The sequence below is a fragment of the Lampetra fluviatilis genome, chromosome 30, assembly GCF_964198595.1.
Source record: "Lampetra fluviatilis chromosome 30, kcLamFluv1.1, whole genome shotgun sequence".
NCBI lineage: Eukaryota > Metazoa > Chordata > Hyperoartia > Petromyzontiformes > Petromyzontidae > Lampetra > Lampetra fluviatilis.
The window spans coordinates 2,253,859-2,278,450 of NC_136304.1; the positions used below are offsets into that span (position 1 = coordinate 2,253,859).

The 24,592-nt window shown below is 49.2% G+C and overlaps 1 protein-coding gene across 1 annotated transcript in view; it reads right to left on the minus strand.

Annotated features, from left to right (window-relative positions):
• The window catches only part of LOC144943125 (nidogen-2-like), a 94,923-nt gene that overhangs the window by 57,687 nt on the left and 12,644 nt on the right, over nt 1–24,592 (minus strand). Inside the window, exons 3-7 of the mRNA XM_078870325.1 lie at nt 23,328–23,557; nt 15,931–17,120; nt 14,645–14,779; nt 11,402–11,644; nt 2,065–2,265 (exon numbers count right to left, since the gene is read on the minus strand). Of these exons, the coding sequence (XP_078726451.1) occupies nt 2,065–2,265; nt 11,402–11,644; nt 14,645–14,779; nt 15,931–17,120; nt 23,328–23,557 (1,999 nt within the window). The remainder of the gene's footprint in view (nt 1–2,064; nt 2,266–11,401; nt 11,645–14,644; nt 14,780–15,930; nt 17,121–23,327; nt 23,558–24,592) is intronic.

A 24,592-nucleotide genomic window follows, 5' to 3' on the forward strand; every position in this document is an offset into this window, starting at 1 on the left:
GATGAGTGTAAGCGGTTTCATTGATCAATATGAATTCGGGGGCTATATTTAATGCACCAGTGCTGGGCTGCAGCCAGACGAGCTCCCTGGGGAAGCCGCATGGATTTCGTGAGTTGAAAAACCCAAGACAGAGTGCATTGCCACAACAGACTGGAGCCACAAGCAAGCACCATAACTGAAATAGTTTCCAACTCGCTGGCAGACTAGAATAGGCAACGTCCACAGCCGTAGCGATAGGTATACTGGATGCGGTGTGCCGGGGTGCAGAAATAATTTCAGGGTCAATGACCACGGACAGGCCCGGTTGAAATTAAATTCGGTATAGTTCCATGAACAACAACAAAACACAACCGTGCTCAGGGTTGTGGTTTCAAGTCCAATTTTCCACGTATGAATTTTTCTTTTACGTAACTGATACATTTATTCCGCTAATATTCAGCTCTAAAGGCTGTTATTAGATAAATACACTCGAAGACGTAAATTCGTCTATAGCATGCGTGCATTAGGGCTGACATGGTGACGGTTTGAATTGAAGGCTTCATTGTTGTTTTATATTTAATTAAGCCGATGACGTAAATTGTTGAGGGGGCATAATATGAAAATCCAATGTTCGGCTGACAAGCGCTAATTATCACGTGAAGGTGGCGTCAACGTCCCATGGTGACGAGCGCAGACTTGTGACCGTGCCCTGCTTGCCACGGATACGCTCAGACAACGCCGCACGGCAACACAGCATCTGGAGCCATCGCCTTGACCCAGGGCGAGTTGGAATCCAACACAGGGTCCAGTAACCACTGCCTTGGCCCCATGTACAGAACCAAACTCTTTGGGGGTACATCTTCTTGGTTCTTTCGGTGAAGAAGAATTTCTTCACCTGAGGATGGCTGCTTGCGTTGTGGCCGAAACGTCGTGAGAATTCTTTTCTTATGTTTTATTTTTATTATTTTATCATTTCCCTTCTACGTGACTTTACCGAAAGAACCAAGAAGATGAATCCCTGCAGTCACGAAAGCTTTAAATCGAAATTCTTTGGGGGTATTGCCACAGCTGTTATGAATACTCCAATATTGTACTCCTATTATTATTTTCGTCATCAAAAATAAACACTCCAACTACACATTTGAGAGACCGATGTAACATCTGTTGCTGATATTCATGCTGCTCCAGTTCATGTTGCAATTTGAAAAAAGAAGGGGACAGAGATTGCCTCGGATTGTGTATCGTCTGACTCTGCCACTTGTACAGACCATCCTTACGGAGCTTGCAGTTTTATATATAACTCAGCGCTGTTGTTGTTAACGTCACACCTTTCAGATGCCACTTCCTCGTGCGTAACGCAACTATGAATGTACGCAACGACACATTTATATTTACGACATCTAACCCAAAAAACCTCTTATGTATAATATTGGTCGCGAAAGCCGACGTGTTCAGCTAACTCTGGAATAGTTTGTTTAACAAGCCTGCCTCTGCTGATGAGACGCAGAAGGTCAAAAACGATCCAGAGTTTGTTTGTGTAACCAAACACCGCTTTGAAAATTATTCGTGTGGAAAGCCAATAAGCTGACGGACTAGAACAACATTTTGTTTGGAGACAGAATGGAGTTCTGCTTCTTTTTGTTTCGTATATCCTATGAAGAGTAACTAATACAGGATTGAGTCGTACTGTGATTTAACCATCGCATTGCTTTGTCTGCGAGTTGGTGAATGACAAATACCCCCACATTTATATTTTAGGATGTGCGCAGGGTCCATAGTTTAGAGTTCTTAGTGGCATTCGCACACGGGAGAGTAATTGATTTTCCACTTGCTGCTTACGCATATATACCAACTGACCGACCGATCGTATCTTTTCTCAGATACAATCGAGCGCTATCTGTTGTCTGCGGGTGGTGGCGGTAAGAACCCAGGAGGCAGGCAGGCAGGGCGGGCGGGCGGGCAGGCGGGCGGGCGGGCAGGGCGGGCAGGCGGGCGGGCGGGCAGGGCGGGCGGGCAGGCGGGCGGGCGGGCAGGGCGGGCGGGCGGGCGGGCGGGCGGGCAGGGCGGGCGGGCGGGCGGGCTTACCGGCGTGGGTCTGGTGGTACGTCTCGGTGTAGGGGTCGGAGTCGACGCGGGCGAGCGGCTCCACGTGGGGGAGGCTTCCCGACAGCTCCACGCTGGCGGCCAGGTACCCGCGCGGGTCCAGCCCCGAGAAGCGCTGGGTCACGTGCAGACGCTCGCCGCCCGGCGAGAAGGTGACGGTGGCGCGCTGCACGAGGCGCCCGCCTGCACGCACGGGCCGCAGTGCACAACGCGAGTACAACGTGATTGACAAGTACAACGTGATTGACAAGCACAACGTGATTGACAAGCACAACGTGACTGACAAGCACAACGTGATTGACAAGCACAACGTGACTGACAAGCACAACGTGATTGACAAGCACAACGTGATTGACAAGCACAACGTGATTGACAAGCACAACGTGACTGACAAGCACAACGTGATTGACAAGTACAACGTGATTGACAAGTACAACGTGATTGACAAGCACAACGTGATTGACAAGCACAACGTGACTGACAAGCACAACGTGATTGACAAGCACAACGTGACTGACAAGCACAACGTGATTGACAAGTACAACGTGACTGACAAGCACAACGTGACTGACAAGCACAACGTGATTGACAAGCACAACGTGACTGACAAGCACAACGTGACTGACAAGCACAACGTGATTGACAAGCACAACGTAATTGACAAGCACAACGTGATTGACAAGCACAACGTGACTGACAAGCACAACGTGATTGACAAGCACAACGTGACTGACAAGCACAACGTGATTGACAAGCACAACGTGATTGACAAGCACAACGTGATTGACAAGTACAACGTGATTGACAAGCACAACGTGATTGACAAGTACAACGTGACTGACAAGCACAACGTGATTGACAAGCACAACGTGATTGACAAGTACAACGTGATTGACAAGCACAACGTGATTGACAAGTACAACGTGACTGACAAGCACAACGTGATTGACAAGCACAACGTGACTGACAAGCACAACGTGACTGACAAGCACAACGTGATTGACAAGCACAACGTGATTGACAAGCACAACGTGATTGACAAGTACAACGTGACTGACAAGCACAACGTGATTGACAAGCACAACGTGATTGACAAGCACAACGTGATTGACAAGTACAACGTGATTGACAAGCACAACGTGACTGACAAGCACAACGTGATTGACAAGCACAACGTGATTGACAAGTACAACGTGACTGACAAGCACAACGTGATTGACAAGCACAACGTGATTGACAAGCACAACGTGATTGACAAGTACAACGTGACTGACAAGCACAACGTGACTGACAAGCACAACGTGATTGACAAGCACAACGTGATTGACAAGTACAACGTGACTGACAAGCACAACGTGATTGACAAGCACAACGTGATTGACAAGCACAACGTGACTGACAAGCACAACGTGATTGACAAGCACAACGTGACTGACAAGCACAACGTGATTGACAAGCACAACGTGATTGACAAGCACAACGTGATTGACAAGTACAACGTGATTGACAAGCACAACGTAATTGACAAGCACAACGTAATTGACAAGCACAACGTGACTGACAAGCACAACGTAATTGACAAGTACAACGTAATTGACAAGCACAACGTAATTGACAAGCACAACGTGATTGACAAGCACAACGTGACTGACAAGCACAACGTGATTGACAAGCACAACGTAATTGACAAGCACAACGTGATTGACAAGCACAACGTGACTGACAAGCACAACGTGATTGACAAGCACAACGTGACTGACAAGCACAACGTGATTGACAAGCACAACGTGATTGACAAGCACAACGTGATTGACAAGTACAACGTGATTGACAAGCACAACGTGATTGACAAGCACAACGTGATTGACAAGTACAACGTGATTGACAAGCACAACGTGATTGACAAGCACAACGTAAATTTCGATTTAAAGCGTTCGTGACTGCAGGGATTCTTTCTTCTTGGTTCTTTCGGTAAAGTCACGTAGAATGGAAATAATAAAATAATAAAAATAAAACATAATAAAATAATTCTCACGACGTTTCGGCCACAACGCAAGCAGCCGTCCTCAGGTGTATTATTTTATTATTTCCATTCTACGTGACTTTACCGAAAGAACCAAGAAGAAGCACAACGTGACTGACAAGTACAATGCGTGTACAATGACAATTCACAAATTCAATGCAAGCACAATGCAGGTTACAATTACAACACAAGTACAATGTGGTTTACGATCACAGTAGAGTTACAATGCGATTTACAGTTGCTGCACAATTGCAATGCGGGTTACGACTACAACACCAGTGCAATGCAATGTATAATTGCAACACAATTCCACATGCAGTTGACGATTAAAATGCAATCAAATGCAATGCGGAGTTGCGTCGTACAAATCCAGGCGCAATCTCAATATGCCGAGCTCACGTCTCATCCCAACGCTGCTGCAAGAGTCACGCAGCTCCGTGACCTCTGCCGCCCCGACTCTGTACCCTCATCTCCTCCCCCCTCCCTTCCCTCCCAAGCCAGCAGGATGTGATCAACATTAATGTTTACATACGAACAAGGTCTAACGTGTGCTTGGGCAAGCTTACACTAATTTTCGACCGTGTTTTTTTTTCTTTAAACAAACAACACGGCCCTTGAAGTTGACCTTGCCACAGAACACGGTCGTTATTCCACGTTGAGGCCATGATATCGTTTCCCAGGATGACACTTGTGCACGCTTCTGAAAGCGAGTTGGGTTAGCCCCAGTAAGGCTGCCATGAATCCAGGACCAGCCCATGGAAAACCCCGGCACGAGATTACCGGATCGTGCACCACTTGTCAAGATACACGTTTCAACACTCCTCTCCTAGGCGGTCATGTAAACGGACACAATACGTATTCATGTAACAGACAAACTACGTATTCATGTAACAGACAAACTACGTATTCATGTAACAGACAAACTACGTATTCATGTAACAGACAAACTACGTATTCATGTAACAGACAAACTACGTATTCATGTAACAGACAAACTACGTATTCATGTAACAGACAAACTACGTATTCTAAACCATCTTCATCTTTAAAACAAACGCTTTGTTCCGCCTTGTGATGATTTGGCCGCGCAAACTGCACTCTGTACTTGGTAAAGTGACATGCTGTCAACTGAGCAGAAAAGAACAAGTTTGTAATTTTGGTAAATTATGGTAATTCTCATTAATTTGGACACAGCCCACTGGCACACAATGACCTAACTCTTGCAAATAATGGCATGGATCTATTACACCGCGCAAATATCGGCGAGTCACAGGCATCTTTGATAATGTGCCCTCGGCGGATTATCACGGGGCTCAGGCTGGATCGAGATTGGTAAACCCTGAATCCACGTGAAATGGCAGAGCCACAGAGGCCACCCAGCCACCGCATTGATTACGCCGTGGAACATTTCGCATTGCGGACAAATTACTGGATGGGTGAGTGGACCATACCCCTCCCGATTCTGAAAAATGTATCACGTCTCCTGCAGTGTGCGGAGACAGGCAGACTAAGCATCAAGCTAATGCCAAACGTTCCACTCCAGGCAGAGGATCTCATTCTTAATTTTAGAACTTTCGTGACTGCAGGAATTATTATTTGTTTCTTTCGGTTAAGTCACGTCTAAAGATAAAATAATAAATTAAATTAAATAATAGAATACGACGTTTCGATTGCAACACAAGCAATCATCATCCCTCTCTCTGCCTCCGCCCCCCCCTCTGTCTATTTAAGGCCACCACACAGAGACGATCACCCCTCTCTGTTACCTGTGTTGCTCTCGCTATGTATCTTGGTGATATCTGTCTGCTAATATGTCTGTCTATAGTTTTCTGGTTAGATTTTATGTCGCTATTTCATTATACCTGATGATGATTGCTTGTGTTGCAATCGAAACGTCGTATTCTATTATTTAATTTAATTTATTATTTTATCTTTAGACGTGACTTAACCGAAAGAAACAAATAATAAGAGGATCTCATTCTTTTGAGAGGCATTTAACATTTATTCTTGTTACATAATCGACGAACTAGAATGTTTACAATAAGGTCCTACAATGATAAATGTCAGCCTGGGCTTGGCTGATTGGCTGAGGAGGTTAAGCAGGAGACAGCAAGACACACGTCTAGACAAGAAACAGTGAGACACACGTCTAGACAGGGGACAGTGAGACACACGTCTAGACAGGAGACAGTGAGACACACGTCTAGACAGGGGACAGCGAGACACACGTCTAGACAGGATACAGTAAGACACACGTCTAGACAGGAGACAGCGAGACACACGTCTAGACAGGTGACAGCGAGACACACGTCTAGACAGGAGACAGTGAGACACACGTCTAGACAGGAGACAGCGAGACACACGTCTAGACAGGAGACAGCGAGACACACGTCTAGACAGGAGACAGCGAGACACACGTCTAGACAGGAGACACACGTCTAGACAGGAGACAGCGAGACACACGTCTAGACAGGAGACAGTGAGACACACGTCTAGACAGGATACAGCAAGACACACGTCTAGACAGGAGACAGTGAGACACACGTCTAGACAGGATACAGCGAGACACACGTCTAGACAGGAGACAGCGAGACACACGTCTAGACAGGAGACAGCGAGACACACGTCTAGACAGGAGACAGTGAGACACACGTCTAGACAGGATACAGCGAGACACACGTCTAGACAGGAGACAGTGAGACACACGTCTAGACAGGAGACAGCGAGACACACGTCTAGACAGGAGACAGTGAGACACACGTCTAGACAGGAGACAGTGAGACACACGTCTAGACAGGAGACAGTGAGACACACGTCTAGACAGGAGACAGCTAGACACGTCTAGACAGGGGACAGTGAGACACACATCTAGACAGGAGACAGCGAGACACACGTCTAGACAGGAGACAGCGAGACACACGTCTAGACAGGAGACAGCGAGACACACGTCTAGACAGGAGACAGTGAGACACACGTCTAGACAGGAGACAGCGAGACACACGTCTAGACAGGAGACAGTGAGACACACGTCTAGACAGGAGACAGTGAGACACACGTCTAGACAGGAGACAGCGAGACACACGTCTAGACAGGAGACAGCGAGACACACGTCTAGACAGGAGACAGCGAGACACACGTCTAGACAGGAGACAGCGAGACACACGTCTAGACAGGAGACAGCAAGACACACGTCTAGACAGGAGACAGTGAGACACACGTCTAGACAGGAGACAGCGAGACACACGTCTAGACAGGGGACAGCGAGACACACGTCTAGACAGGAGACAGCAAGACACACGTCTAGACAGGAGACAGTGAGACACACGTCTAGACAGGAGACAGTGAGACACACGTCTAGACAGGAAACAGCGAGACACACGTCTAGACAGGAGACAGCGAGACACACGTCTAGACAGGAGACAGTGAGACACACGTCTAGACAGGAGACAGCGAGACACAAATCTAGACAGGGGACAGCGAGACACACGTCTAGATAGGAGACAGCGAGACACACGTCTAGACAGGAGACAGTGAGACACACGTCTAGACAGGAGACAGCAAGACACACGTCTAGACAGGGGACAGCGAGATACACGTCTAGACAGGAGACAGCGAGACACACGTCTAGACAGGAGACAGTGAGACACACGTCTAGACAGGAGACAGCGAGACACACGTCTAGACAGGAGACAGCGAGACACACATCTAGACAGGGGACAGCGAGATACACGTCTAGACAGGAGACAGCGAGACACACGTCTAGACAGGAGACAGCGAGACACACGTCTAGACAGGGGACAGCGAGACACACGTCTAGACAGGAGACAGCGAGACACACGTCTAGACAGGGGACAGTGAGACACACGTCTAGACAGGAGACAGCAAGACACACGTCTAGACAGGAGACAGTGAGACACACGTCTAGACAGGAGACAGCAAGACACACGTCTAGACAGGAGACAGTGAGACACACGTCTAGACAGGAGACAGTGAGACACACGTCTAGACAGGAAACAGCGAGATACACGTCTAGACAGGAGACAGCGTGATACACGTCTAGACAGGAGACAGTGAGACACACGTCTAGACAGGAAACAGCAAGACACACGTCTAGACAGGAGACAGTGAGACACACGTCTAGACAGGAAACAGCGAGATACACGTCTAGACAGGAGACAGCGTGAAACACGTCTAGACAGGAGACAGTGAGACACACGTCTAGACAGGAAACAGCAAGACACACGTCTAGACAGGAGACAGTGAGACACACGTCTAGACAGGAAACAGCGAGATACACGTCTAGACAGGAGACAGTGAGACACACGTCTAGACAGGAAACAGCGAGATACACGTCTAGACAGGAGACAGTGAGACACACGTCTAGACAGGAAACAGCAAGACACACGTCTAGACAGGAGACAGTGAGGCACACGTCTAGACAGGAAACAGCAAGACACACGTCTAGACAGGAGACAGTGAGACACACGTCTAGACAGGAAACAGCAAGACACACGTCTAGACAGGAGACAGTGAGACACACGTCTAGACAGGAAACAGCAAGACACACGTCTAGACAGGAGACAGTGAGACACACGTCTAGACAGGAGACAGCAAGACACACGTCTAGACAGGAGACAGTGAGACACACGTCTAGACAGGAGACAGCAAGACACACGTCTAGACAGGAGACAGTGAGACACACGTCTAGACAGGAAACAGCAAGACACACGTCTAGACAGGAAACAGTGAGATACACGTCTAGACAGGAGACAGCTAGACACGTCTAGACAGGAGACAGTGAGACACACGTCTAGACAGGAAACAGCGAGATACACGTCTAGACAGGAGACAGCTAGACACGTCTAGACAGGGGACAGTGAGACACACGTCTAGACAGGAAACAGCGAGATACACGTCTAGACAGGAAACAGCGAGATACACGTCTAGACAGGAGACAGTGAGACACACGTCTAGACAGGAAACAGCGAGACACACGTCTAGACAGGAAACAGTGAGATACACGTCTAGACAGGAGACACCTAGACACGTCTAGACAGGAGACAGTGAGACACACGTCTAAACAGGAAACAGCGAGATACACGTCTAGACAGGAAACAGCGAGATACACGTCTAGACAGGAGACAGTGAGACACACGTCTAGACAGGAAACAGCGAGATACACGTCTAGACAGGAAACAGCGAGATACACGTCTAGACAGGAGACAGTGAGACACACGTCTAGACAGGAAACAGCGAGACACACGTCTAGACAGGAGACAGTGAGACACACGTCTAGACAGGAAACAGCAAGACACACGTCTAGACAGGAGACAGTGAGACACACGTCTAGACAGGAAACAGCAAGACACACGTCTAGACAGGAGACAGTGAGACACACGTCTAGACAGGAAACAGCAAGACACACGTCTAGACAGGAGACAGTGAGACACACGTCTAGACAGGAGACAGCAAGACACACGTCTAGACAGGAGACAGTGAGACACACGTCTAGACAGGAAACAGCAAGACACATGTCTAGACAGGAGACAGTGAGACACACGTCTAGACAGGAGACAGCAAGACACACGTCTAGACAGGAAACAGTGAGATACACGTCTAGACAGGAGACAGCTAGACACGTCTAGACAGGAGACAGTGAGACACACGTCTAGACAGGAAACAGCGAGATACACGTCTAGACAGGAAACAGCGAGATACACGTCTAGACAGGAGACAGTGAGACACACGTCTAGACAGGAAACAGCGAGATACACGTCTAGACAGGAAACAGCGAGATACACGTCTAGACAGGAAACAGCGAGACACACGTCTAGACAGGAAACAGCGAGACACACGTCTAGACAGGGGACAGCGAGACACACGTCTAGACAGGAAACAGCGAGACACACGTCTAGACAGGAGACAGTGAGACACACGTCTAGACAGGAAACAGCGAGACACACGTCTAGACAGGAGACAGTGAGACACACGTCTAGACAGGAAACAGCAAGACACACGTCTAGACAGGAGACAGTGAGACACACGTCTAGACAGGAAACAGCGAGACACACGTCTAGACAGGAGACAGTGAGACACACGTCTAGACAGGAGACAGCGAGACACACGTCTAGACAGGAGACGAGCAGGCGACATCATTCACACCCAGTCCTCTCTAAGCCCCAGTGACTCGAATAATCAAGAATTGTGGTCAAGATTCGATTCACGATTCGATTTTGGGTGCCGATTTACCGACTTATTTGTATTGCATCTGCTTCATTTGCTCACTCGTTTATCCAGTCTAAGGGTAAAATCATGATTTGTTTCACGAATCAAACATGTTTTATCTACTTTTCTCCAACTCACCCGTATTGCTTCTCCTCTTCCCCTATCTCGTTTTTTTTCCTTCCTCCACGAGCGCACAAAAAAGCACCGCATGAACGTGTACGCTTGCGCCCTTTGTAAATAATCGAATGTCACGACTCGCGATGAGAATGCCACAGGCGTAACGAGCGCAACTACAAATCGATGCGGCGCCAGCGCCTGACACGGTGATGGTGCTGCTGGCCCTTTCGATGCCTCCAGTCCTTGTGAGTTGACAGGAGATGTGGCGAGGCTGGAGAAATGCCGACTAAACAACGGGAGCAATAGGGATAGGGGCAAAACGCTGGCACGCTTGGCTACGTACGGTGAAAAGGAAGTTCAACACACGTAGAGATGATGTCAAATGAGAGACGTAGAGACCAATATGGAATTAGGCGAGAGAACAGAGATACAGACAAGATAGGGATGAGAGATGTAATCATTTGTATATTTAAATGAGCTTGTTACGTTTATTAAGGATTTCAGTCATCGCTGACATTTTATTTTCCCTCTCTCTCTCACACGAACTTCGGGACACCCTGAGCCGACTTGCCTCCACCCCCCGTGCCTCGGCTTCCTTTGCTTGAGGCCTGGCACCACCACCAACCACCACCGAGCGCACGATAACCGCACACACGATATCCGCACAATAACCGCACGATAACCGCACACATGATATCCACACGATAACCGTATGATAACCGCATGATAACCACACACACGATATCCACACGATAACCACATGATAACCACATGATAACCGCACAATAACCGCATGATAACCGCACGATAACCGCACACACGATATCCACACGATAACCACATGATAACCACATGATAACCGCACAATAACCGCACAATAACCGCACACACGATAACCGCACAATAACCGCACACACGATATCCGCACGATAACCGCACACACGATATCCGTACCGGCAACGCCGAAGCCGCGCTGTCCGCCCGGCCCGGGCGAGTAGAGCCAGGCGAGGGGCGAGGCGAGCGAGGGCAGCAGCTGCAGAGCCCAGCCCAGAGCCGGCGGCACGCGGCTCACGGCCACGTAGACGCGCCCGTCCGCCGACACCACGTAGGCGTGCAGGTCGGCCTCGGCCAGCTCGGACTCCACGCCGCGGAGACTCACGCGGCCGCGCACTTTGCCGTTGACCCGCTGGGGGTGGCCTGCGGGAGCGAGTGGGGGGCAATTTGATGCGGATGCTTTCAAGTGTGTGGGGGGGTGGGGGGGTGGGGGGCGGTTATGGCAGCCACGGGGATGGACCCCTTTCGCCCGTCTAGGGACTGCTTCGCGACGTTCGAAGTGCACCGTTGTTCTACTTGTGCTTCGTTCCGCGCAGCTCCGACGAGCACCGCTGGCTACGTACGGCGTGAAAGAAGTTCAACGTGCGTACACGCAGCGTGCATCCGGAGTGGCGCAACGATGCCTCCTCCTACGTATGTGTTCATCGGGCATTGAGTCCCATGGTGAACACAGTCGAGTTTTTAATTTTTCATTTGTGGATCATCATCGAGTATCTGCATCTGATGCCACGATTTGTGCGGATGTGGTACAGGGCTGCCCGTAAGTTTCACGGAAATGCAGTTCTGTTGCCCTGCAACTCGTAGCGAGATCAGAATCTAAATCTGAATATTGATACTGGGAGGAATCCGATGAAACTGTATAGCTCTTTTTCTAGTTTCAGTTTTCAGTTTCATGTATTAGGTATAGCCCTGTGAGCCATGAGGCTCTTGCAACCGTAACAAACAAATCATGAACAAAGAACATCTTAAAGTGACGTTTCGTAACAGAAACATCCAGGAAAAAACAGTAAAAATGTCCAGTACGGCGTGGTAAGAACGTTGAGACCAACAAACAACAGAAAAACACGACAGGGGTACAACGTACAAGAAATGCAAACAAATCACCCAAAAACATACCCATTCAATTGAACCATCCTACCAGGCAAAGCCCACTGAGGTGTATGAGAGACGAAGGGGGGCTGCGCATCTACCCCCCCCCATCCCAGCCTGCTAAATTATTATGGGCGAAGTGTCAAAAAATATTGGCACAATTTGTTTTGTATAATTAAGAGATGGACATTGAAGCCTTTCCTCATATACACAGGGGGGGGGGGGGTGAGAGCCGGAGCAGAATGCACGATAGACAAAGCAGATCGTATCGTTACTCATTACGCGTAGCCGTTAACATTCGTTTAAAGTTTGTTTAACATTGACTGTCGCATCTGTTCCCCCCCCCCACCACCACTCCCGAGTCTTTGTATGCAAGGTCACGCGACAGGGTCGCATCGCTCTGATAAACCCTGAAGGTAATTCGGTAATTAAAGTCACAGCATCACCGCCGAAATTACAATTATTTTTTTTAAACCAGAACAGAAATATCAAAGCAAAATAACACCGGAAGTGTTTGCCGCATTGGTGGCTACCCAGACGTGAACTCAGGGGTTCGACAACGGCGGCTCAGCGCTCCGATGCCCCCCGAGGCTTCCAGCCACCTCAATGTTGGTCAGCCAAACTTTGATGCCACTGAAGCACGCTGGCCTCGCTGGGCACGTCAGCTGAGCCCCGTCCAAGGTTAGACTGGCAAAGCGTCGCTTGCAGAGTGCTCAAGTTGCTGCAGGCACACGGCCGATTATGAATGAATTTGTTTAGGATGAGTTTGAGACAAGCAATAGGTCTGTGCAGTTTACCCTTAAGTCAAGCTATCAGCCATTTGATGAAGGTAAATGCACATGTCGTATCCACAGGAGGCAAGCAAACCGAACGAATTCATACACAAAGCCAATGGTCCACACGTGGGATGGCAATTTATTGATCGAAATAGAGATTTGGTTGTAAGCGTGATAGAGATATTGTGGTCAGTGAAAGTAAAAAATAACATGGCAAATAATGTACAGCCCTGCGTCAGTCCACTGCTGGACGAGGGCTTTTGGGTCATGGATGTTGTTTGTTTTTATTTCAGCAAGTTGGTGAATGTACATCAGCAAGATGGTGAGTGCAGGATGGTGAAGAGGGGGGTGGGTGTCCAGGACTGATTCCGATGTCACTGCTGTTAGCCGTGAATCAACTAATTGTTTACTATTTTTTTTAATTTTACCCGGTAAGGCCCACTGAACTATATAGCTCTTTTTCAGAAGCGTCCTGGTTATCGCAAATGATAGCTCAACAAAGCGTCTCTCACGTGGGAAAGTGTAGCAGCCAAATATTCTAAACGCGTGTTTGTAAATGTGGAAGGGAAAAACCGGAGGACCTGGAGAATAATGCACGTGACCATGGGAGGACCATCCTAACTCCAAATACACAACAGGCGTCAGGGTCGGGATGGAACCCACGACCTCCTGTATACCAGGCGAGGGAGTTCACATCTCACCGTGCAGCATGCTGACCGCCGAGTTGCAGCTCCGCCCCCTCCATTGAACAGATATTAATATTTTAGAATGCAGTCTCTTGATTACGAATAGTTTGCAATGTCTTACATCACATGATGCACAAAGCAAAGGGCATTGCCAGAACACACATTTATTTTCATCGTGTTTTGCCTTTTTCACAACAACGAATTTTCAGATCAATTGCCACTACATTTCTATATATCAACATGCTTTAGGGTCATGAATGATTCAACATGTGAATTATTTACCCAAATAAATAAATAACATGTTAAATAATTGAACAAATTTGATCGATACAGAAATTCGATCTCATCGAATAGAATCCCTTGTTATTTAAAGATGAAAGAAAACGTGGGTGGGACACAAGGTAAAGGCGCAGCCCTGCAAGTGCTCGCTCACTCCACTACTGGCAGAAGGCCCTCCACTAGGAGCTCTGGAGAGCGCTGGAGATCGAATTTGGCCTACTCTTCCACATCGGCCAGACATCTCGGAAGAGGTGGAAGTACTCACACTTTACCCCACGAGCTGACGAACGACTAAATATGCCCCCCCCCCTACTTGTGAATCTGGGTTAGGCGGAAGTGGGGGTCGAATTTGAGAAGGCGCACTACTATTGCGACCGCCGCGTCGGGAGATCGAACCCAACTGGTGACCTCTCGACTGCAGGTCCGAGAGTGTGCTGACCGTCACACCATGGCAGAGCATTGCCGTTGGATGGGACATTAAGACCGGTAGGAACAAGCTGACGATCACATTGGCTTCGTGTGGCATGGCTCACCGTCCTGGAAGCAGTCTTTGCCGTTGCCCAGATGTCCCACCCGGCAGTGGCAGCAGAATCCAGTCGCGTGCTCCGTGCATTCGGCCAGGGGGGAGCATTCCGCACGGCCCGTGTCGCAGCCCTGACGAGGGGGGACTGCACACACACACGCAGAGATATCGTCATCACCACCACCACTACTACCACCGCTAACTACTACCCACCACCCTCATTATCACAACCACCATGAACAGCAACACTTTCACGAATACTCTTAGTTCTTTCGGTAAAGTCACGTAGGTAAAAAATGAAATTAAAATTAATAAAAAATAAAATAATAAAAATCACGACGTTTCGGAGGCAACACAAGTCTCCGTCATCAGGTGGGACCGTCACAGCCAGATTTGCTGCATCACGTTCACGAATACCACTATCATCACAACATCATCACCACCACTGCCATCATCATCATCACCACAGTCCCACCATAATTTTCACACCACTCCACCACCACTACTAACCACCACCACCACCGCCACAACTCTCATCACCGCCATAACACTATTACTATTAAAATAATTCTCACATGTATTTCCATAAGCACGTGGAATATAATTTCGTTTTTGCGGACGGCGAGTGATGTGAGACGTTGCAGAATGTAAATATTGCTGCAGAAAGTGCCAACTCAGGTGGTGAGTAGAGGTGTTGACATTCCATACATTTCTTTCAAATTTACCGCTCACTGAACTAAACAACTTTACGTAATGGCACTGGTGAATAACTGCTACATGCCCACGATAAAAGTGATGTTACTCTAATTCCATTTGAATTCCATTACTATTGATGAATTGAAAAACGTTTGTTTGTTTTGCCTGCCATTCTGGTGATAGCTCGAGAAGCTATCGGATGAGAGAATAACCTGAAATCACGAAAATAAATCGACTTTCCACATCGTTCGAGGGCGAGCGACTTGACCTGCAAAAGCGGGCAGCAACGTTTAAGCAAGCAACGGCACGGCGAGCCATCTGCAAGTCTCAAAGCAACAGTTATGGAGCAAATACCAGAGAGTGCACAGACGTGCATGTATGGACGAGGCGAAGGGGAGAGAGAGAGAGTGGGGATCGCAAGCCATTCGTCTTCCATCCATTGTGGTGAAAGGATGGCAGCTCCGGGCATTGCCGCCAAAGCTGCCTGCGCGGGTTGTATTTACTAGCATTCTCTCATGAGCATGAATAAAGGTAGCGTATACGTTTATACCAATTTGCATATCATTTTCATTCGTTGAGTGTGTGCAAGGTCCTGCTCACCGTAGTGGTTGTAGCGTGGCACCTGCGCGACATCGCCTCTGCCTGCCTCTGGGTAACTCTGGGGATCATGGTAAGGTTGTGGTTGGGGATCATGGTAAGGTTGTGGTTGGGACTCAGGGTAACTCTGGGGGTCAGGGTAAGGTTGTGGTTGGGACTCAGGGTAAGGTTGTGGTTGGGACTCAGGGTAAGGTTGTGGTTGGGACTCAGGGTAACTCTGGGGATCATGGTAAGGTTGTGGTTGGGGATCATGGTAAGGTTGTGGTTGGGACTCAGGGTAACTCTGGGGGTCAGGGTAAGGTTGTGGTTGGGACTCAGGGTAAGGTTGTGGTTGGGACTCAGGGTAAGGTTGTGGTTGATACTCAGGGTAAGGCTGTGGTTGGGACTCAGGGTAAGGCTGTGGTTGCTGGTCAGGGTAAGGGTGTGGTTGAGGGTCATGGTAAGGCTGCGGTTGGGACTCAGGGTAAGGCTGTAGTTGGGGGTCATGGTAAGGCTGTGGTTGCTGGTCAGGGTAAGGCTGTGGTTGGGGGTCATGGTAAGGCTGTAGTTGGGGGTCATGGTAAGGCTGTGGTTGGGACTCAGGGTAAGGCTGTGGTTGCTGGTCAGGGTAAGGCTGTGGTTGGGGGTCATGGTAAGGCTGCGGTTGGGGGTCATGGTAAGGCTGTGGTTGGGGGTCATGGTAAGGCTGCGGTTGGGGGTCATGGTAAGGCTGCTGGACGCGATATTGCCGCTCGTCGACGCTCTGCTGCGGATCTCCCTCTCGACGGCCGTGCTCCCCGGGCTGCTCGTGCCGCTGCCGCTCGGGATGCCGCTCCGGCTGCCCGTACGGTTCTCGGTGACCGCCGTGAGGGTCGGGGTTGCTCTGGGTGATGCGGTGGTCGGGTGCCGGGTACGGGTAGGGGTATGTTTCCGGGTAAGGTGGCGGTTGGGCGCCGGGTGCGGGCTGGGTGGGCGCTGCGGGCCTCGGGTGCTCATCCAGGTCATCGAGGTCGGTTTCGTCGGTGTACACCGGGTAGAAGTCGTCATTCCCGTTGGCAGGATCTTGCAGGTCCCACTTGGGCAAAGGAGCAAGATTGTATTGGTGTTGCAGTTGCCAGACTTCTTCTGTCCTCTTCGCCGGTTCAATGTCCCCTAATCCAGAGGCGCTGCCTATGTGGAAAACCCAAACGCCCTGAGTTCCAGAGTTCCCCGTCCTGAAAAATAGCAATGTAAATACACGCACGCGTTGAAATTGCAATCTAAAATATACAGCCCTTTAACAATCCACTGTCAGATGAAAGCCTCCCCAAGCCGTGTGTACAGAACTAAGATAGAAGATTTGGGATAACAAACTTTTTTTAAAATAAAAATTACGTTCCATTGTAATGATTAATGAGATATTGTGGATAATGAATATAAATAAATAACACTACATATTTTATAGCCCTTTGTTAATCCACGGGCGGATAAAAGCCCGCCCTGTGCTGCTGCGTTAAGACAGTAGTTTGGCCATACTTCACCGCGCTGGTTCAGTGTGTGTTGGTGAATGGGCTGACCCAAAACTGGTTCGCATGACACTCGGCACTGACGAAAGCCGTTGTCGGGAATCGAGCTCGTGAACCACTGCGACACCGCTTACCTTCCAAACGTTCAAATATGCCTACATTATTCGATATTGCTGAGACATTTACATGCATACATACAGCACACACACACATACATTCACAACCAAATTCTCCCTGCTCCACATAAAGGGAAGTTCTATCGATTGTGTTGCCCGGAATATGCCTCTTGTGTATAATTAAAACACAATAAGACTGCAGCAATAGGTCTATGGATTTTTTTTTCTTATGCAATCAATTTATTAAAATAAAATGTACCTTATACAAGCAGAACAATTCCCATCACTGCTTGCATAGGCGTACCGTGCAAGGGCACGAAGTGCATTACAGTTGCAGAAAAACTAAACTTCAAGGGGTAAAACCGTCAATGTGTCCACCGCCCCCACTCTGCCAAAGTTTTTAAACGAACTGGGTCCCAGAGCGATAGAATCAATGTGTAAAAGCAAACCACAGGATGCTTTACTTTCCCACCTCTTCTATAAAACAATAACAGCAGCAGCAGTGACAACAACGGGACCCCCAAACTTTGGTGAGGTACCTTTGAAGAGCATGGGCCCTGAAAAAAAGATCACGGCGAGAGATTGTGGGCCAATAAACCAGCAGGTGTCCTCCTGCCTGGGTGGGGGGCCCTTTATACCTCTCCGTGGCCTAACAAAAGCTACCCCCCCCCCCCGTGTGCTTATTAGTTGCAAACCCCAGCAGCGAGGGCCGTGACGAGGCGGGAGCACGCTGGATCTTTAATAATTATCGCTCGTCATGCTCGGCACACGTGGACATCTAAATGCACGTTCTGTCGCACAATCTGCCATCGAAAAATTATGGTCGGTGGTCGTGGCGCAAAGTGGTTTTGGTTGGAGGGCCGCTGCGCTGTGCGTTTGATTCCAGTGCCGAGCGAGTGAGAGTTGCCCTCCCACCTAACGGGCACTTGAAACAAGAGTGGTGAAGTATGGTAAAGCGACCCCCCCCCCCCACACACACACACAATCCCCTCCTCTCCCCACCACGAACGACGCGGCGAGGGGGAGGCCGTCATCCAGCCATGTTTTTGACAAAGTGCTCTGAATTACTATCATTATTCTCAAAACAATAAATGGGGTGAAACGGAGGAGGAACCACCTCGGTGACCTACGGCAGGAGAATTTAAAACGAACGAAGGCGGCTTCCCAAACACACACGCGTCGCGTTGCAGCAACTTGCGTCACGTGCATAATTATTAATACGCTTTGCCGCGCGAATCATTAAAATATACAGTGGCTCTATCAATGTAGCTTAAACGCACCCGTGCACTTTCGTGCGAACAAAAAAAAATGAAATCCCCCCAGGTGCGACTTAAAAGGTTAAAATAAAAAAAACAACGATATCCAGGTTCAGCACTTCCATTGCTTGCTTTGCGCTACCGCTGGAGTAAGGACTTCCACTCGAGGGACTGTCTCGGGAGTCGTTCTCGAGCGTATCTTGGCCTACTCCTCCACGCTGCTGGCCAGACGTCTTGGCGAGAGCACTGCGCCCGCATATTCTTTTGAACCCTGCCACGTGCGAAAGGCCGATCAGCTCGCCGTGGTGAATCCACGTGTGCGGACTGCTGGGTTGAACGGTTGCTTGGGGGGGGGGGGTTAAGAAACTGGGGCCATCGAAGAGGAAACTTCTGGATTTGCAAGCCCAGTGTGCGAGCCATTACGCGTGCAAATATCCGATGCTAATTCTTCAGCCACTCCTCACCTGCTTGCTAAAGGTTGGGGAGAGGCGAAATGACGCACCGACGATTAAACGCATTTTTAAACGGACCTGACAATTATTAGAGATATTGGGCAAACACGTTCTGCCTATGCAAGGCCGATTCTCAGCACTTTTTAAAAGTAACGACATTAAGGAGCACAAGAACGTGCACAATCTGTGCTCGTCAGCCGAGCGCTCGTCACTCGGATGGGGGCAGAGGGATCATCATTATTATTATGATTTCTTCTCCACGGAGTTGCCATCCTCAGCGGCAACATTTTAGATTCCCACGCATTTGTGTTCATCACCTTCAGCTGCTTCGGGGTGGCGGTGGTGGGGGTGGTGGTTGGTTGTGGGGGGTGGGGGGTGGGGGTACGGGATGGTGGGGGAGGGGGCCAGCATGACGGGGGGCCCCCCATGGTATCCGACCGGAGGATGATCGCTCACAAACGGGCCTCATGTTACGCTCCTCAATGGCTCACTGTCTCTGCTGGACAACGACAAGCGGCGTGGCGCGGGCGTAACTCGCGGCTCCCATCTAATTGAAAACACTCCCCGACACCGCCCCCCCTCCCCCGCTTCCACCAGCAATGAATGGGCCACATTCTGCCAGGAGCCCCCAGAGATGAACAAGAGAACAAGCATTTTCTTCTCAACGTTTTTGGAATTTTGGACGTGACCCGCTCTTCTCTCTCTCTCTCGCATGGGGTGATTGTGGCCCCGACGTCGTGCTTAGGCAGAGAGCCGCGTTGCCACGAGGGGACTCATTGGGTAGATTTTCGATTCTCTCTCTCTCTCTCGTTTTATTGCAATGTTGTTTTTTCAGAGCAACAACTACAACAACTAGAACTTCATATCCAGGTGGTGAAACCAGATCACTGCGTTGGCAGCAGCGGAGTGCGTCGCTGTGACGTCTCCTTTGTATTTGTGGCTCGGGTTTATTGCAATTACGGCGGGGAGACGGCACCTTTTCGTCCGTTTAACAGGTCGTGGGCTTCCACTACCAATATCATCCATAATGCAGGTTGTTTTGGGTTAGGTCGCGTAAATTTGGGACAAAAAGAAACCCCCAAATAAGAGTGGATCTTTGTCAATTTACGCGATCTAACCCAACAAAAACTGTCTCATGGAAGTTTTCATCCGTCGAATCAGACCAGTGCAAGTCCCCCTCGCCTGCGAGCAAACACGTGTTTTGCTTCCAGCGAGGATTAGCAAAGTGAGGCACCATTCAAATCCTTTTTCTTTGTCCCTCGCGCTCCAACAAACCTCGCGCAGATGACGAGCGAGACTCAGGGCTCTCTCTCTCCCCCGGGAGTCGGTGCGTGCCCTGGCAGGCACTCTGTCCGGCAGTCCCACACAGACCACCCTCCCCACGCTCACCAGCACGGAGCAGTCGGTGAAGAACCTCTACCAGTGAGTGGCGCGCGAGCACGTCGCCCTCTCTCTCAAAAAAGATGCTGGAAGGTGACACTGACGGCTGCTCTGTGCTTCCAGTGTTCAGAGGCCTGATTAAGGCGCGGCTCCGGCTGGAGCACGCGTACCACACACATGTCGGTGATGTGCAGCGCGTCTTCTTCGAACGCTAGGGAGCCGGACAAGCCCCTCTCTGCACCAGCGTGGACGGCACCCTCGTGGTGTTCACCTTCTGAAGCGCTCGCTCGTCACCGTGGCGTGCGCGATGACCACCACCACCACCACGTGACTTTTCTTTCGTGTTGTGTGCGGTGCTTTCAGCGCTACAGCGCGTGGATTTGTAGCGTTTATTTTCATTTGTTTGCTGGTGACTTTGTGCATTTCATATCGAAATCGCTTCCAGTGCTTTTGCTGCTGGCGCCAATAAAAATTGTTTAAAGTCAAAGTCTCTCTCCAGCTCTCTCTCTCTCTCTCCGTGTTTAGTTTTTAAGTCCCGAGTTTCGTTTGTTGAACGGGGCGAGAAGTCCCACCTGACCCCCCACCAATGATGCCAGTCCCGATTGGTTTGGGGGGTCGTGATTCAATACAAAGATCGACTACTTTTTTATTTGGGGGGGGTCTTTTTTTTTTACAGTCTAAATTTGTATCGATCCCCCAATTTTTTTTGTATCATTTCAGCTTTGTGCGCTGCATTAGCCTCCGTGTGACACGGGCACCAACGTTAGCGTCTCATACCCTCCAGAGGGGCTCTCCAGAGCTCACTCGAGCGGAGGCCCCGCCACCAGCGGTGGTCTGAATAAGAAATTGCAGCGCTGCGCCTTCACCGTTCAACCTTTAGCAATTAAAATTTCTCTCGGGGTAATTTACGACCGACGTGCCAAGCTGCGCCGTTAAATGATAAAAGTTAAAGGTTGCGCTATTCACTTTTATCATTTGCGTTTATTTTTCATGATTACACCACGCCTACCATGCAGCACGTCGCGAATTGATTCTAATCGACGATTGGATGCACGCCTCCTGCACAGGCAGCTTTGTCAACAGCTCGGCAGGGCGCTGCCGTCATCGGGAGGATAATGCCAGCGCCGACTCAACAACCGTATTCACGGCAAAGGCGGCTTTCTCTTGGTTTTACTCGGGCGGATTCATGCGGAAACGTGCTTATGCCTCCTTAGCCCGCTTCAGCACTCGGAACACAGGCGGTGTTTTTGTGAACTGCGCGTCTAAGAAGGCAGAATGAGAAGGGATGTCTCGTAATGTGAGGGCGTCGCAGCGGCGGCGCAGTAGTAAGCGCACTTCTCCACGAATCCTGTGGCTTGAATTCGATTCTAGGCCACGGCTAGCATGGGTGGTGACTGATTTTTGTCCCCGTCCTGGGCTCGCCCAATCCCGTTCATCAACCTTCGCTGGCCAACGCTGCAAAGTGGAGCTAAAACAACCACCACGGAACGGCGTGTAGGGAGGCCTTTATCCGGCAGTGGAGTGACAGAGCCACAAGAGCATCATTATTCGTGACCTCACACAACGCGTGCGTCAGTCAGCTTCACTGCCCCCATAGTAAATCGACTGCCGGATGAAGGCCTCTCCAAAGCGTCGCCAACTGTCGCAAGCATGGGGAGGCAACTCCTGAAATCGTGGAATGACAGGAGGAAGCACATTATTTGGGTTTTTTTTATACACCAGGGTGATAGTGGCCATGGATACAGAAGTTTGAAGAAGAAAAAAAATAACTAATTCTATTTGTGTGATGATAGATATAGAGCTACTTGCGCCCGATGAAGATGAATGCACAATTACATATAGAGACAATTATGCGTACAGACAATTACATCTCGAGACAATGAGTTGATGATAAGGAGGTGCATTCTGTACGGGGCTGTTCAATTTGATGCAGCAGCAGATTTATCTGCAATGCTATTTACACATTCCTCACAGCAGATGTTGCCAAAATAGCTAAGTAATGAACAGATTCATATGAGAGTGTAATTACACTGAACTGGAAAGATGGTGGTGGTGGTGATGAAGATCGCATGAAACAAATAATAATGTTTGAAAAGCAAATTAGGCAGGAAGAAAAAAAGTGTGATATTTAAACACCTACAACGATAGCGATTGTTTTACGTTAAACTTGCTAATTGCGTACAAAACAAGTGTTGTGCCTGCATGCATGATCAAAGATTAACACAGTTATATTTATAACGCAACCATTTCACACGACTGCACGATGATAACAATGATGATTAACTTGCCGCTTATGATAACAACGACGACTGGATTTGAGATGATGATGTTGAGAACGACGAACCTTTAATGATGATGCTGCTGATGATGACGATTGCTGACAACGATGACGATGGCGATGATAACGGTGCAGAGACTGGGACGAGTGATTTTTGACAATTCTGATAAAGACTGACTCACTGATGACGGTGCTGATATTGACAATCACGACGGTAACTGACAATTGACTGTGACGTGTTGTCATCTTTTTTTCTCTCTGCTATTTTGTCAATTTGGTGACAGAAGTTCACGCTTGCAAACGAGACCCGCCGCGTTCGCGTCAATGGGACTTCTCGCCCCGTTCAACAAACGGAACTCGGGACTTTAAAACTAAACAGATAGAGCGAGAGAGAGAGAGCGAGAGAGCGAGAGACGTGATCACGTGCCACTCACTGGTAGAGGTTCTTCACCGACTGCTCCGTGCTGGTGAGCGAGTAGGCGCGCCCTTCCGCTGCTCCGTCGCTCGCTCCGCCGCTGAAGCCGACGCGAGCCGGCAACTCCAGGTTGGCATAGAAGGAGGCGCGTGGCCGCGTCCCGAAGAAGCGCACGCCGTCTTCCGGGTAGAGGAATAGAGCGTACGTGTCCGCATGGTCCCACGCAACGACTGCCTGGAACGTGTTGGCCTGCAAGGGTAAACAACAGCAGCAGGTTATTGAATCATGAATAAGACCCCCCCCTGTCCACCCCGTATAGCCATAACGGACTGTTGGGGCAAGTGATGTTGGCGAGCAGCACGGCACACGAGGGGGTGGGTGGCCAGCACCACGCCCGGCCGCCTTTGTCTCCCCAGTGGCGATGTTTACACACCGCACCAGGTACAGATTTGAGGCTGAGTCGATCGAGGAGAGGCCCAAGACCGGTTCAGAAGATCCTCAGTGGTGTTGTCATCAAAAACAATTACTGTCACTATTAACGTCATCATCCCAATTGCCATCATCACTGTCATCGCCCATAATCGATCGTAATATGCATCACTTTATTTACTCAGGCTTTTCGCTAATTGTCACAAAATGCGGTTGCCATTATGAAAGGGAGGAAACCACGTGAAGTCATTTCAGAAGTGGAGCAGGGGGCTGGGCAGGACAGGCAGCAGGGGACAGGGAAACAGCAGAGAACGAGTCCGAGTTCTTTGGTCCAAACTCGGTGGAATTTGGGACCCGGGCGATGAGACCCAATTTAATAAAGCAGTGCGGCTGACGAGCACCCTCAGCGTGCAGAACGAATGGATTTCACCGCCGCGTTTTAGAAACCGACAGAAATTGAACTTAATATATTAAACCTAGAAAAAAAGCCGTAAAAAAACTCCGTGCAGATGCCGTTCACTACGCTGGGAGACACGAGGGGCTAATGCCCACCAGCTGGGAAAATGGACTGAATATTGAGAAATTCACTGCACCCATTAATTTTCTTTGCCTACCAATTAAATGAAAATTACAATTCTCCACCATATACTTTTTTGTATGAAGTTCGCAGCTGTAGTTTTACGTAACACGTACATGTAAAGTATTGCAATATCCAGAGTGCCTAAATCCTGATCATTTATGGGGGGGGGGGGGGGGTGAATGTTATACAGAGAAACACTTAAGCCTTTAAGATTAAGGTTATCCATTTTTATTGTTTTCCCAATCGCAGTTTATTAAAATTGTACCATCGGTGTC